General features: G+C 45.7%; 1 protein-coding gene across 1 annotated transcript in view; it reads left to right on the plus strand.

Moving 5' to 3' along the window:
* Positions 1-3,055: 3,055 nt before the first annotated feature.
* Positions 3,056-14,052, plus strand: part of ERGIC1 (endoplasmic reticulum-golgi intermediate compartment 1) — a 55,693-nt gene continuing 44,696 nt past the window's right edge. Inside the window, exon 1 of the mRNA XM_065848810.2 lies at positions 3,056-3,371. Coding sequence (XP_065704882.1) covers positions 3,352-3,371 — 20 coding nt within the window. The 5' untranslated portion in view covers positions 3,056-3,351. The remainder of the gene's footprint in view (positions 3,372-14,052) is intronic.

Consider the following 14,052-nt stretch of genomic DNA (forward strand, 5'->3'; position numbering starts at 1 on the left):
AGAGGGAATCACAGGACATTGTGTGTTACAGGACGTTGTGTTACCCAAAATCACGCTGAGCAGGTAAAGGAGCAAGGTGACAGTTTTCTGGGAAAGAGGAAATGTTGAGATTACAAAATAGAGATAATAAACCTTACCAAGGATTAATATAAGCTCTATTAACGTGAAGTTAAAACTAAAGAATAGCATATAATCTAGAAATCAGGAACATCTAGGAAACATGGAGCCAAAACATTTTACCTGCATGACCAAATTCATGGAATAAATATCCAGGAAGATGATTCAAATAAAGTACTTTCTGGCCTTTTTTTTTTTAATACGGGGAGGAGACATCAGTTTTGTTGCTGTGAGGCATCAGTTAGGAATCCAGATAGAGTCATCTGTGATCTGATTTATCTATAAGAAAGTGAACTGGAATGAGGAAAATGTTCTTTTTTTTTTTTTTTTTTTGCAAGAATTGTGAGCACATAATTAGGAAAGAAGGGTTGGTTTGCAAATTTCAGAGCTGAACCCCATCTATCCTGTAGTTTTTGGTCAGGCAGTTCAGCCCTCTGCTTCAGCTTTTTCATTGATAAAAGAGTTCTGAAAATATTTACTTACTGACATCAGAGTAGCAGTTTGGTTCAATTAATGTTGCTAACGCAATTTCAAGAGAAAAAATAGATAGTTTCAGGGCTACTGTTTTTTACTGCTCACCCGACAAAGAGGGTTAACTTTTAAATCGGTATCAGTTTACTCATTCCAGTTCTGCTGATGTGTCGAGCACCTCAAATAAAGCCCCGCTTTTAGTTCCCAGCCTCATACACAACGTGATCTAAGCAGCCGCACCCAGCTGGAGCGAGGACAAATTCCTGTCCTTATCTCAGCCTCGCTAGAAGCCTTATGTAATTAAACAATATTGTGACGAGGGTCTTATCTCAGGCCATTAACTTCTTCTTCCCTTGGCAAGGATGTGAGCTGGACTCCCTTGGAAAGCTGTCCTGGCGCTGCTCTGAGCCCATTACTTTCTTCAGTTTGACCTTCTAGATAATCTTCCCAACTTGAGCTCTGACTGTTGTATTCCTGAACCTGGAGCCTGCAAAAGGAATGACCCTTCCCGGCCACCTCAAAGTTTCTCTGTTGTACAAGTGAAGTGATTTTGTGACCACCTCAGGAATCTGTTGGCTCCTGAGTTTGTGCCTTTGCACAAGACAGTTAATAACAGTTAATGATACCGGGGCCTTGCCAGGAGCCCAGATGAGTACTTGGTTGTGTAACTCTAACCCGATAGGCACTGATTTGTTTGGGTTTTTGTTCCACTACAGACAGTACCCTCTGGCTATGCCACTGTAATTGGTTTGACCTCATGAGAGATGAGAATTGTCTCATTAATTTCAGCGGGTTGCTCAGTTTTGGAGCACAATGCAAAGTGCAACAGGATTTTGTGGCTGATCAGTTAGCGATCTGCTGAATATGCTTGCACAATGTGGTTGGATAATCTAGATGTCTGAGATCAAAAAAAACCAATTAGGTATTTTTATCTGTTCCCTGGGGGCTTCTGAGGGATTGTGCCTTGCTATCTCATCCCTGGGGATTCCTCCAGTCTAGTTTTGAGTAATTCCAGCCTAAATTATTCTCTATTGCTTTGAAAGACTATGGCATTGATTAACAGCTCTGACTCTTTGGTAGTTTCAATTTGATTTCTTTTAATCCCGATATGGGCCTGGTTTCTGGGTCAAAGGAAAAAATTGAAAGATGTGAATTTTTAAGTAGAGTGATGATGACAGCAGGAGGAAGAAAGCTGCGGAATCAATTAGAAAAGCAGAATGTTGCACACAGCATATTCAGATTGCTGTCATTTCACTCATTTGCTTGCCCTGCTTTTAGACTTGAAAGGCAAGTTGTATTTTATTCCTGCATTGTAGTCTAATGTGCACAGTGAGTGACAGCTCTTCTTAATACAGCAGTGGCCACATTTCACCTGCAGCAAAAAGTCCCTGACTGATGCTCTTAGTTAGCAATAATTTTAAGGGAGGGACCTGGGTTGGTGTATGGAGCATTGCGGAGTTAGCCATGTGCGTTTCATTTAACCCAGCAGAGATGCAGCCGGACAAAAGCATCAGCACTTCAGGCAGAAAGGCAAGACTGTGGAAACATCTCACCTAAATAATGGGGAGCTTTTTCTTGTTTTAACTCCATGGCCTTCAAGAAAAATGCAGAAAGATTTACAAAAGAACCACACTGGCACCGAAGGAGTTCATCCTCTGCAGGGGAGGCTGTGTGGGGCTGCATGGCCCAGGGGTGCAGGGTTACATGTCCCAGGGGTGCATGGCCCAGGGGTGCAGGGTTACATGTCCCAGGGGTGCAGGGTTACAAGTCCCAAGGGTGCATGTCCCAGGGGTGCACGTCCCAGGGCTGCAGGGCTGTTCCTCCTCCCTTTACGGGCACTTCGAAGCGTGAGACTTTCCCCAGTCTGTCACCATAGCCTGACTCTGTCTCTAGATAGAAAAAAGACTCCGCCACAGATGCAAACATAAGCTGTTATTATTGCGATGCTGAGCGTGCAAGAGATGCCCGACAACACCTGAAGCACCGCAGTCGTGTCCGCAGGCAGCTTGGGATCGCTGCGGAGGGGCTGGCAGCCTCCAACCGCCCCGCTAACACCGGCAGCACCATCCAAGTAGCAAGTGATAGGACAGGAGGAAATGGCCTGAAGTTGCGCCAAAGGGGGTTCAGATTGGATAGTAGGACAAAATTATTCATGGAAAGGGCTGTTGGGCATTGAACAGGCTGCCCAGGGCAGTGCTGGAGTCACCATCCCTGGAGGGGTTTAAAAGGCGTTTAGACGAGGTTCTTAGGGACAAGGTTTAGTGCCAGAGTGAGGTTATGGTTGGAGTCGATGATCCTGAGGGTCTCTTCCAACTGAAATGATTCTATGATTCCATCCCCGGAGCCCTGCGGGGCAGCAGGCGCTGCCAGGGCCGGACAGGTGCTGACAACACCCGCGGGGCACCCACAGGGAACCCGGAGGGTGGGCTGAGCGGGCAGGCGGGGCCACGGGGGCGCTGAGGGGACCACCACAGGCTGGCAGGGCCGGCAGAGCCGTGGGGTGCTGAGGGGATCCCCCGGGGCTCTGAGCAGATCAGCGGCCCCTGGGGCGCTCCCGCGGCTGCGGGTACCCCGGGGACCCCGGCTCCCGCCGCTGCCCGTAACCCGGCGGCGGAAGCAGCGGCCGAGCTCCAGCCGCCCAATGGGCTGGTGCTGCGCGGCGCCGGGGCCCGTCACTTCCTGGCCCTGCAGCCGGCGGCAGCGAGGCGAGAGCCGGGGCCGGGGGCGGCGGGGCCCGCAGGCTGCCCGGCGCCCGCCACCAACATGCCCTTTGACTTCAGGAGGTGAGTGCGGCCGGGTGAGCCCCCCCGCCCCACGGGCCCGGCCTCGCCCGCCGCTCCCCGCCCGGCCTCCCGCGGGCCCCCCGCCCCCGGCCCGGGCAGGCAGCGCAGGCGGCGGTGGGCGCTCCCCGCCCGGGAGCGGCCGCTCGGGTGAGGCCGCCCCGCAACAGCGAGGAGAGGGCCGGGCCCGTGAGCCCGAGGTGGAGCCCGAGGGAGGGATGGGTGCATGGATGGGTGCACAAGTAGGTCTGGGCAGGGAAGGGGCGTGGGAGACCGGGCGGCCCTGTTGTTATATAACGGCCTTGTGCAAAGCACGAGGGGTGTGTGGAGTTTCGAGCTTCCCCGGGCGGGAGGTGAAACGGAGAAATAACTGAGTCAATTATACTGTTAAGCAGGTATTCTTTATTTTATCAGCGCTGGAGAGCTCTGGGGATCATCCTCCATCAGTGCTCCAAAGACTGGATGCTCTTGTGTCGCTTATATTCACATAATTATTACATATACGTTACAAGTTTTGGAAATTTCGACATACAGTACATCTGTACTAAGAAATAATTGATGTTATAATTGTTTAGTTTCTCACTTACAAACACCTATTAATTATTAGTTAAATATAAACTAAGCACTCTGCTTCTAAACAACGTATCACGTAATCTTCTCTTGTCGTGCAGAAGGATCTAAAACTTGAAAAAGATCCCCTCGTTTTGTAGGTGGTGAGAAAGCGTTGGTCATGTCAATTCGTGAATGATGGGTAGGTCTTTTGTAACTTAATCACGGAACAGGTTAATTTAGCATCTTCAGAGGGTTGCTGGGGTGAAGGCCATGGATCTGTTCACCTCCCACAGCAGCTTCCAGAGCTCGGTGGTTACCGTGACCCATGTTGGTGCTCCAGCCTTGGTTTGGGTGCTTAGGGCAGGTGTGAGTTGTGGATCTGGCCTCTGTACCCCGTGGGCTGCCAGAATCAGTTTCAGATATTGAAACAAGTGAAAAAGATCCCCTTGGCTCAAAAGGAGCTGAAATAGCAACTGTGGATTCAAGAAGTATTCAAGAAGAAACTGGACAACGTCCTCAGACACATGGCATGGACCTCAGGCTCGTCCTGTGCAGGGACAGGAGTTAGACTCAGTGATCCTTGTGGGTCCCTTCCAGCTCAGGGTATTCTATGATTTGTAACTTTCTGAATTCATAGGTGCTACGGGGAAGACACACACATGATCTTTCTCATGTAGGTTTTACTAGAGCATTAGCATTAGAATAAAAAATGCATACGTTTTGGGGAGTTGAGAGATATGGTTGTTGCTTGATGCTTCTCATGTAGGACCATCATGAACCATACGTCTGCACCCCTTTGAGATGACAGCGGGAAATGGTGATAATTGCCGTTCTTTGGTTCTCTCGAACAAAAGTTGTGTATTGTATTTCTGCTATAATTCTAAATCAGGCCTCTCATTTATACAGGCCAACAGCATCTTGTATGTGACCCATGGGGCACTATTGAACATGGAGGCAGTTGCTTCTGAATGAAAACTTGCTGAAGCTGGAAACAGCATCTGATGGATCATGTGGGATCCAGGGCCAAGAGCCCCATTTCTGCTTTGGTGTAAAATTTGATAGAAAAATTCTTCTCAGCTTTGGAGACATTCTGCCAGCTGCAAATCCCATTGCTGTCTCTTTTCAGACGTGTACAATACATAAAAAATAAGGGATTCTGGGTTGTGGCTCTCACTTTGTAAGAGCAGATAAATGAAATGTTATTTCAGATGTCTTTGAAAATGTAATTTTTGTTTGGTTTCGGAATGTGTGTGTGGAAACACTGGCTCACCAAGAGTGATCATCTGAAGAGACAGCACTAGTGCTTCACTTTGGAATGGAACAAAGCCATTAAGTAAAGGCTGAGTTGCAGAGTTTGTGTTAGTGGGGTACAAAAACACAGAGGCATCAGTTCAGATCTGCATTATAAAGATTCACAATTGCAAATAACTTCTTTGTCATTCAGGTTGGAGGATTAGAAATAGACACTTCAACGCACCTTCTCAGATAATATGAGCTTACTGAAGTTCAACTTTTCTGCAAAGCTGAATTTTTAAAAGACCACCATTGATAACAAGAACTTTGTATTTGACAGTAGAGGGAAACTATAGTCACATGTAACAAACCACTTTCCTGTTTTAGAAGCATGAACAGAGTTTAGGACCAAAATTCTTACAAAGGTTAGAGGCTGCATTTAGCTGTTGTGGTTTCTGTTCGTTGTGCAGTCAGTGGAACAAATCTGTTGAGGTTGGAAAGTTTTACTGTCATAGGTAAAATATGATGCATACATGAAAAAAAAAAGGTATGGTTACTTCCTGACAGCTATAGAACATACAATACAATACTCTTAAAGAAATAAGGTTACCACCTATAGTAAGTTTCTGAATGAAGTGATGTTTTCCATCATGTAACATGCAAGGATTTTTGTTCAGAGATTTCAACCGGGTGTTCTCTGTGACAGGGCCAGTTTGGCGCTCTGTCTTTAGCACATGCTTTAAAGTGGCTGTTACGCCTATGGATGGTTAGATTGTTAAGAAACTTAAAAAATCGGCCCTACGTGTCTTCTGAAGTCCAAAATTCAGAGGTTCCAAGCGGAAAGACATTGTGTTCTGTCACAGATTTCACAGCTCTGTGCTGCTAATGCATCTGAAGAAATCACCATCCTTAGCTGCCCTGCTAGGGAAGGCAAGTTGTTTTTCTGTTGCATTCTCCCCTCAAATAGAGCTTTTGGTTTTGGTGTTTTAGAGTGGCCGGACATTGGCAGCCAACGTCAGTTGTGCAGAGTGGCAGAGTAGACCAGCTGGAGGTTTGGGACACAGAATAGCCATAGGAGGACCAGACAGCCACAGGCTCCTCTGGAGAACATAGAGACACGAATGACAAGTAGTGAAAACAGCCTGTGACCAAAAAAAGTCCATATTCCTCCCCAACTAAAAGTCAGTGAAAGCATTTCCATCCACCTGGCTAAGTTTGTGTCCTATCTCCTGGACTTACGGGTTCATACGTGGCCAGACAGATGAACCCAAAGTGCTTGAATATGTTTTCTGGAAGTTGTCTTTGGGCCAGAGTCTGAGGCACGTTGGTTGGTATCAGATATGGAAATAGCTCATTTTGTTACTTGTGCTTTTTTTGTGAGGTACTTTCTTTTTTACCTTTTTCTTGGTTTATTGATGATCCTCTTTGCTAATATGAAATGCGTTTGATTTATAAATGAAACAATATTGTCACAGTAATTGCAAGTGAACAATAATTATTCTGTCCCAAGTATCTTTAGGGTTTTAATAATCCTTAGTACTTACCTAATGCTTTTCATTTCTCAAAGCATTTCCTTTGCGCTAATCTCTACAGTCCTGCTGTGATGTTGGTGAGGAACCAAGTTCCCAGATTGGAGCCTTCAGCACAGGTCTGTTAAACACGTCACGAGGCACCAGCCCTCCTGCAGAACCACTAAATCAGTTTGTATTTCCACAAGGCCTGGTTCTTTCTTATTTTTTAAAACCTTTTTGGCTGCGAGAGAGAGAGAGGTTTTCCCTTGTTGCCTCCCCTCCTGGGTTGTTAGAACTTGTGTCAGCAAAGCAGTTTCCCACCTATTCAATTGGAGATTTTGTTGCTGGAGCTGAAAGGGTATTTCCCCCTTGAGCCGTTAAGACCCCACGCCACCTGCGTACTTGCGGCATCTGGGGATGGTTAAAATCATAATTAGATTAAACTGTAAGCCCGGGTCATGTTGAGCGGTGCTTGTGGGCCAGAAGATTGCTCACGTGTTGTGTGATGGGTTGATGGGGAGGTTGAGCTTCAGCTGCGAGCGCTGGGATTCAGACAGCGCTGGTGTCCAGAATTACAGAAATAAAGCCGAAATGACTCCTGCACACTGGATGTGGATGTGGTGTAGAGACATTGCTCCTCATTCTGGTGGCTTTTCGTGGCATCTCCCTGTTTGCACGAAGGAGTTACCGGTGGCTTTGTAGCAGATGCTGAAACTTCAGAACTATTTTGGGAGCTTTAACTGATGAGACTGAGAAAAACTCAAATAGACCACTCTGAAATCAAGTTTTTGTTCTAATTGTGGGCTATTCTCAGTTGTGCCCTGGACACATTTTTGGCATAGAGTGGCAAATATCTGTTAATCCTTATTTTTATATTTAACTGAGAAATTCAGAATTTATTTCCCACTGATCATCACGATGTTTTCATTGGGGTGGGTTTTCTTTATGTTTTTCTTTAGAGCTTGATAACCTGAGCGAAGTAACAGTTTGTTATACCGGGATTTTGGAGGTCGTGGGAAAGGAGCGAGGCTTAGAAGGGATTTAGATTTAAATGCTGATTTAGAATGGAAGTTCTTTGCAGTAAAGACTCTTATTCCATCTGCACAGTACAACAGGCCCCACAGTCAGCTGTTCCTTGGCATCTGTGTGATAAATAATACTTTTTACGTGGATATTCTGATTCACATACAAACAACATATTTGTTTTGGGCCATGGGCAGGTCTTTTCTTTGGTTCCCATATGTCTTTTTAAAATCAGATTGTCCAGTCTTCACTGGAGCTGACACAATTCCAACATTATTGTTGTTAGGAGAGCCAGTATGTTTGGTTTGAGTTGGGATGGCAAACAGCAAACTGATGCTCAAGACACCTGACCTGGCCCAGTTGCGAAACCAGTGACACAGGCGGCTCCGGCAACACCGGGAGCTCTGCTTGTCCTCCTTTGATTCCTGACCGGATTAGCGAGGACAAACCAGTGGATTGCAGGCAATTTGGAGTCTAAGGAGAAAAATCTCTTCCGAACTAAGCAGCTCCTTGGACAACAATTTCTCATTCACTTGTGAACCTAAGGAAAATAGCTTTATTCTAGTCTTCAAGCTTAAGAACTAAGGAACAATGCCGCCTTTTGTAATCATACTGTTTTTCTTTCTACAGGTTTGTGAGGGTCACAACTTAAAATCTTCCTGTAACCCCTCAAGTCTCACTTAAACTTGTATGGCACTTGTTCTTCCTGTTTTGGAATATTTGCCAGTAGTTAAGCCGAAAGGGTGACTACATAATATTTTGGCACTGCCTAATAAATATCAAATGTTAGTGGAAATGTACATGTTCACTCAGGAGTTTTAATTTGAAGTCTCATCAGATTGCGGTGCTCTGTACTCCATGCGTCTGCTCACTCTCTCCCCACACGTTGTTTAACCATTACAGCTGCGTTAACACACGGCGGTTCATTTGGCAAAACTACTGGTTGAACGTATTTTAACAAATGAGCTCATGGTGCCGCTCCTCTAGAAGGTACGGGGTGCTGATAGCAGCGGTAGGTGTGTTCTTGGCTGAAATGTTGCGGGGAAGATGGCAGAGAATAAAGAGCCAAAGCCGGCTCGTATGCCTTCTTGTGCACCCTGGTGTGTGGAGCTGTGTGTGCAGCATTGGCATCTAAAGATTTGTACGTGCCCTGTGCACTGAGCTGTGTGCGGTCACACTCACTCCCACAGCCATAGACCTTGCCACTTGTACGATGGTTTTGTTCAAAATCTTAAATCCTGCCTGTGATTGAGCTGGTAGCCATCGCTTCGTAAATTAAAGCCAACATTTATACCTAGTAGCTGTGACGCTGTTCTGTGTTGATAAGATCGTTGCCTTTGCAGGGACCTGGACTTCTCTCTCGCTACCAGGATGATTGCTGGTGGCTTCAGAGCACCTGGTAACTCCACAAGCGCGTTTTCATCTGGAGCTGCAGCCACGTCTGGCGAGCGCGTCCACTTCACATTGTGCAATGTCACTGGTAAACAAGGCCTGTGAATGGTATTGCCGCCACCTTACGTAATTCCCCGAGCTGATTTTGGTGCCAGGCAGTACCATGACTAACGTGGTTTCAACAATAGCCCTTTGAGGGCACCTGAGCAATTATTCTGCAGTCACAGTGGATGGGCCAGCAGAGCTGTACAGACAGAGCCTATTGATGCTTATGCCCCAGATAACTCATTGTGCATAGCGTGCATGTGTGTAAATATTTCTTCCTAAGTCTCCTTAAGACATTATTTCTTCTAAAATATAGTTGGAGTAGAAAACTTTTCCTGAGTAAGTATGGAAAATGAAGGTCTGGGTTTGTAGGAGAATGTTGTATTGTTCCCTCTGAACTAACTGTCCTCCTTTGTTCACTCGTTGATGACACAGATGCTTTCTCCGTGCCATCATAGTTCGTGGTTGTGAAAACGACTGAATCACGCTGTAAACAGAGTTGCGGCAATACCAGCAGTGGAGGGAGAAGCTGTGGCAGTTGTGGAGCTTGTGTTTTGAAGCGTGCATGTGCGTTTTTTTTAGTCATGTAATTCAAATGGTGGAGGTGGTGAGGAAAGAATAGTCTTGCAATGAGAGAAGCAATAGTGGAATCATCTGGGGTTTTTTGTCTTCTATCCAAGCACAAGCCCTGGAGTGTTGTCTGGGTATTCCTGTGCTCAGCCAGCTCTCCCCAAAATGGAAAAATTGTTCTGCTAAAAAAGTATTAACTGCAAGTTTGCCACAATCTACAAAATCTTCCCTACACTGAAATGTTGCGGTGTTTTAGTGGTGATCACAGGAGACACACACAGGTAGGGAGGGCAGTTCAATGGATGGACAGTGAGGCTGCATTTGAATTGTGCGTGTTTGGATGTTTGCTTTGTTTGCTTATTTTTCAAGGATGTTTCCCAATGACATGTATCTGGTTTAATCCAGAGAAGCCAGAAAGTTTGGCATTTAGTAGAAGAGCCTTCAAAATGCCATGTTAATATAGACAGGCATGTATTTCTACTAACAGGATTTCAGGCAGTCGTGATTGCTAAGTGTGTATTTAACAGTCATATCCTAAGGCAGATCACTGGCCTCCCTAATTGCTGTCCATTCCTGTAGATTATGGTGTGTTGTGAATGAAATGAGGTTGGAGAGGCTGCTGAAACACCAGTACGGCAAGTAATGTGAATATAACTGTGTTTTCTGATAAAGGTGAAGTCTCGGAGCCTCACTTGGTTCCACATCTCTCTAAATGAACTGCGACCCTATTGAAATGAAATCTCCATCTGGCTGCTGCATTATGTCAAGTTATATCTGAACTACCAAACGCTGGTAAACCTGGTCCCCAGGTCCAAGTTGCAGCTCTGTCTTGGGTCTGTGTCAGACACGTTTTTGGAGTGGGGTGGCATCGATATGGATGTTTCATGGAAACTGAGTCAAACCCAGGACCTTCACTTGAAAGCCAAATGACACGAGTTGCGCTTGCTTGTAGTTAATACAGTTACATACAACTGAAAACCAGGACTGAGCAGTAGAACCATAGACAGAAATTCTTATCTCCTTAGACTGGAATATAAATAGCAGAACCTGAGCTGGTCACTGCAGGTTTACTGATACTATTAGGTTAAATGCTGAAAAAGTACAATATAATTGAATCACTGCTGGATGCTGTCAGAAAAAGTATGGTTTTTTTGCCCCTAAATCTTGTGTATTAAGAATGGCTTTTGTCCTATAGAAATTGCTTTGAAGGAGAAGGAAGACTCTGTACTGTGTGTGCATACAGCAGTGAATGCCCTTGTTCTGCTGTTCTTAACTCCTTTCAGCTTCAGGCAAGTAGCGATCCCTTCCTGAGCCTCAGCTACTGATTTGCTTCAAGGGCAGATTATTCATTTCTTTTGCAGAGCAGTGGCTGAACAGTTTTTCCTTGGGGCGCTTTTCTTGGCCTGGTATGAAAACGGAGCTGTTTTCTTCAGCCCTTTTTTCTTTTCTTCTCCAGATGTTGTATTTGCTCGTGCTGCTTTGTACCCATTTCTGATTTGGATGCTGTGCTAGTGCAGCTGGGACTCAAACCTTGCAGAAAGCAGCATCCACAAATAAAATGTACAAGGTTCTGATGCTGAGTCTTAGCGGATCTTGTTTCCATGTGTTCAGCAGTACAAGGCAGCAATATTCTTTATGTTTCGTGATTCCTAGAAGCTATGAGGAAGACTGTGGTACAACCGTTTTATTCCATAGCTGTGTCCTGGTTTTGCTCTGAGTTGTGTGTAGGGAATTTGTTGGAAATTGCAGCCGGAGTTTGAATTTTGGGAAGTGTCTGGTGGAGATCAGGACTCGGTGTCTGCACAGGGCTGGGATGCGGAGGGACCAGCAGCTGTGGGCAGCGGATGGAGCCAGAGGAACCTGAGCTGACTGGTCTGGAATTGGGAGAGGGGAGATGTTCAGGACTAGGGGCTCACAGAGAGAATGGGCGAGGGATGGTGCTGGAGGAAGCGGCTGGGAGGTGCTGGGATGTGCTGAGGCGCTGCAGGAGGAAGAATCTCTGAGCTTAAGGACGATGAAGGCTCCGGAACAGGAGGGGTTACGCTTTATGTGGGACATTGAAGTATCTGAACCGTTTGCTTAGTTTGGGGAGCAGCCGAGTGTGTTTGATCCCGTTCTCTCTGCTCCCCAGGACACAGCACTGCGCTCAGCAGCACCATCGCTCTTGCTCACGGGCCAGCGAAGGGCTGGAGCCCTTTAAATACCAGTCCCCTTACTTGAACATTTTTTCTTCATGACACTTTTCTCCTGTTTTGATGAAGCAGAGCATAGTTTGCTCACTTTATTAAAAATACATTTCTCTTCCATCCTTCGTTTTGACACCTGCTTCACTGCCTAAAAGGAAATAAAATGCTTGCTGGCAAGACTCCACCGTTGAGTATTCGAGATTGTAAATACTTTCCTCCTCCTAATTACCTTTGAAATATGTTTGAGCCTAACACTTTTCTTTTGAAAAAAAAACCCATGATGTACTGCTCCCTCTCTTCCATACTTGAGTGCTGCCTAAAATAGTTGACACTTTTGGCCTATTTCAGCAATAGCAATTGCTGTGTATTCCTGAGCAATAGAGAACAAGCTTCTTACGCACTGAGAGAAACAGATCACAAGATTTAGAACGTGGTTGACAAAAAGGTGTTATGCAGGACAGCACAATGGAGCTGGGGAGGTTGGAACTAGGTCCTTGGAAAGAAATCAGTTGAAGCAGAATGGATTCATTTTTTGTGCCCTCTTTCTGAAGTGTTGTGGGGATTCATAGTCTCTTGTCCTAGAAATAAATGGGCTGTAGTTTGGTTTATTTTTTCCTATACAAATCCTGTACCTGCTAAGGAACGAGCAGACCCAAGGATATAATGGTGGAGAGGCCGGTGCCTCTGACGTTATCGCTGCCGCTTTCCCAAATGTCTGGTCAGCCAAAGGCTGGATTATATAATGAATGACAACCCTCCTGTCTAACCTTGTTTTCTTGTTCTCCTCCTTGTTTCAGAAACTTCCTCTCTTAGTTTCATTATGTTCTTGGAACTCGAATTAAAAGGGAGGAGCTGGCTGGCAAGGAAACCCATTCCTGCAGTTCAGTCCCGGGCTTCAAAGTGTGGAGAGTCAGCAGGTCAAAAACATCATGTGGAGGCTCATGCTTTGCAAAGTGGTGTGAGTGGAAAGTCAGTCGTAGAGAATCTGAAAATTGCAGTCTTCACCTGCTTGCAGTAGAGATAAACTAGTTTAAAATGCCATTAACCCCATCTCCTCCTGGTCCCGTCCTTTGTGTATCGGAGCTTGGTCAAAGTAGTTCAGGATTAAACAGTTTCCAATGCAATTTTGAAGCCTTGAGAGTCTGTCCATTAAAGCTCAGCTTCTGCAGTATGTGTGTTAATATGCTATTGTGTGTAAATGAGGACTAGCTGATTACTTAATGATGTTTGCATATTATCTGCTGTTACGTAGGTGTTAATCTTATAAAAGGTCTTAATAACTGCTTGGTATTTACAAGCATTGGCTTATTAGTCCTGCTTTGAATCTATATTTGCATCTTGAGCTTGCATTCAAGGCCAAGCTTTGGTATTTGTATATTCAGTGTTTATTTTCTGTGAAACTGAGATTAACAGGATCACTTATTTTGCTTTCCACATGCTTTGAAGTTTGCCAATTGGGGAAAACATTCCTGATCAAGATCGTTCATAAACCTGCACTCTGGGCACAACCCAATTACTGAACAAGGCTCAGCTCTTGCAGGGCACGTCCAGTTTGTTTTCACAAGCTCTTCCTCCAGCTTTCCTCGCACAGGCCTTCAAAGAAGTCGCAACTTTGATCAGTAATACTTCATATATTTGCAAGGTTTTCAGCTGTAGATTTCAATGTGCTTGATGAAGGGTGGGCAATGTCAGCAGGTGCCAGTCTGCAAAATGAAGCTGAAGAAGAAAGATTTAATTGACTGGAAGAGGAATTCCGCAGTGAGTCGGTGCTGGGAGCACGACAGAATTCGGGTCTGTGGCTCCCACTGCTGCATCCCACCCCATCCCACCTCATCCCCTCCCATCCCATCCCATCCCATCCCATCCCATCCCATCCCACCCCATCCCTCCCCAGACGCTGTCCCGAGCTGCTCTCTGCACATTATGTTCTCATCTCCCAGCAGACAGGAAACATCGAAATTTCATTTAAACAAAGAATTGCAGAATGGAGCACTCGGAGTCGTAATTCCGATTTTCCTCCCGGCCGCTGACTTCCTGCCATTGTTTTCCTGGCTGTAAAACATGGTGATGGATTTCACCGACTTTGCTGGAAGGAGACTCATTACTTTTCACCTGTGCTGGATTGCGTAGGAGCTCAGTGTTGCAGAGCTGTGCTTGCCTTTGGATGAGAAG

This window comes from Patagioenas fasciata, chromosome 14, assembly GCF_037038585.1.
Source record: "Patagioenas fasciata isolate bPatFas1 chromosome 14, bPatFas1.hap1, whole genome shotgun sequence".
NCBI classification, from domain to species: Eukaryota; Metazoa; Chordata; class Aves; order Columbiformes; family Columbidae; genus Patagioenas; species Patagioenas fasciata.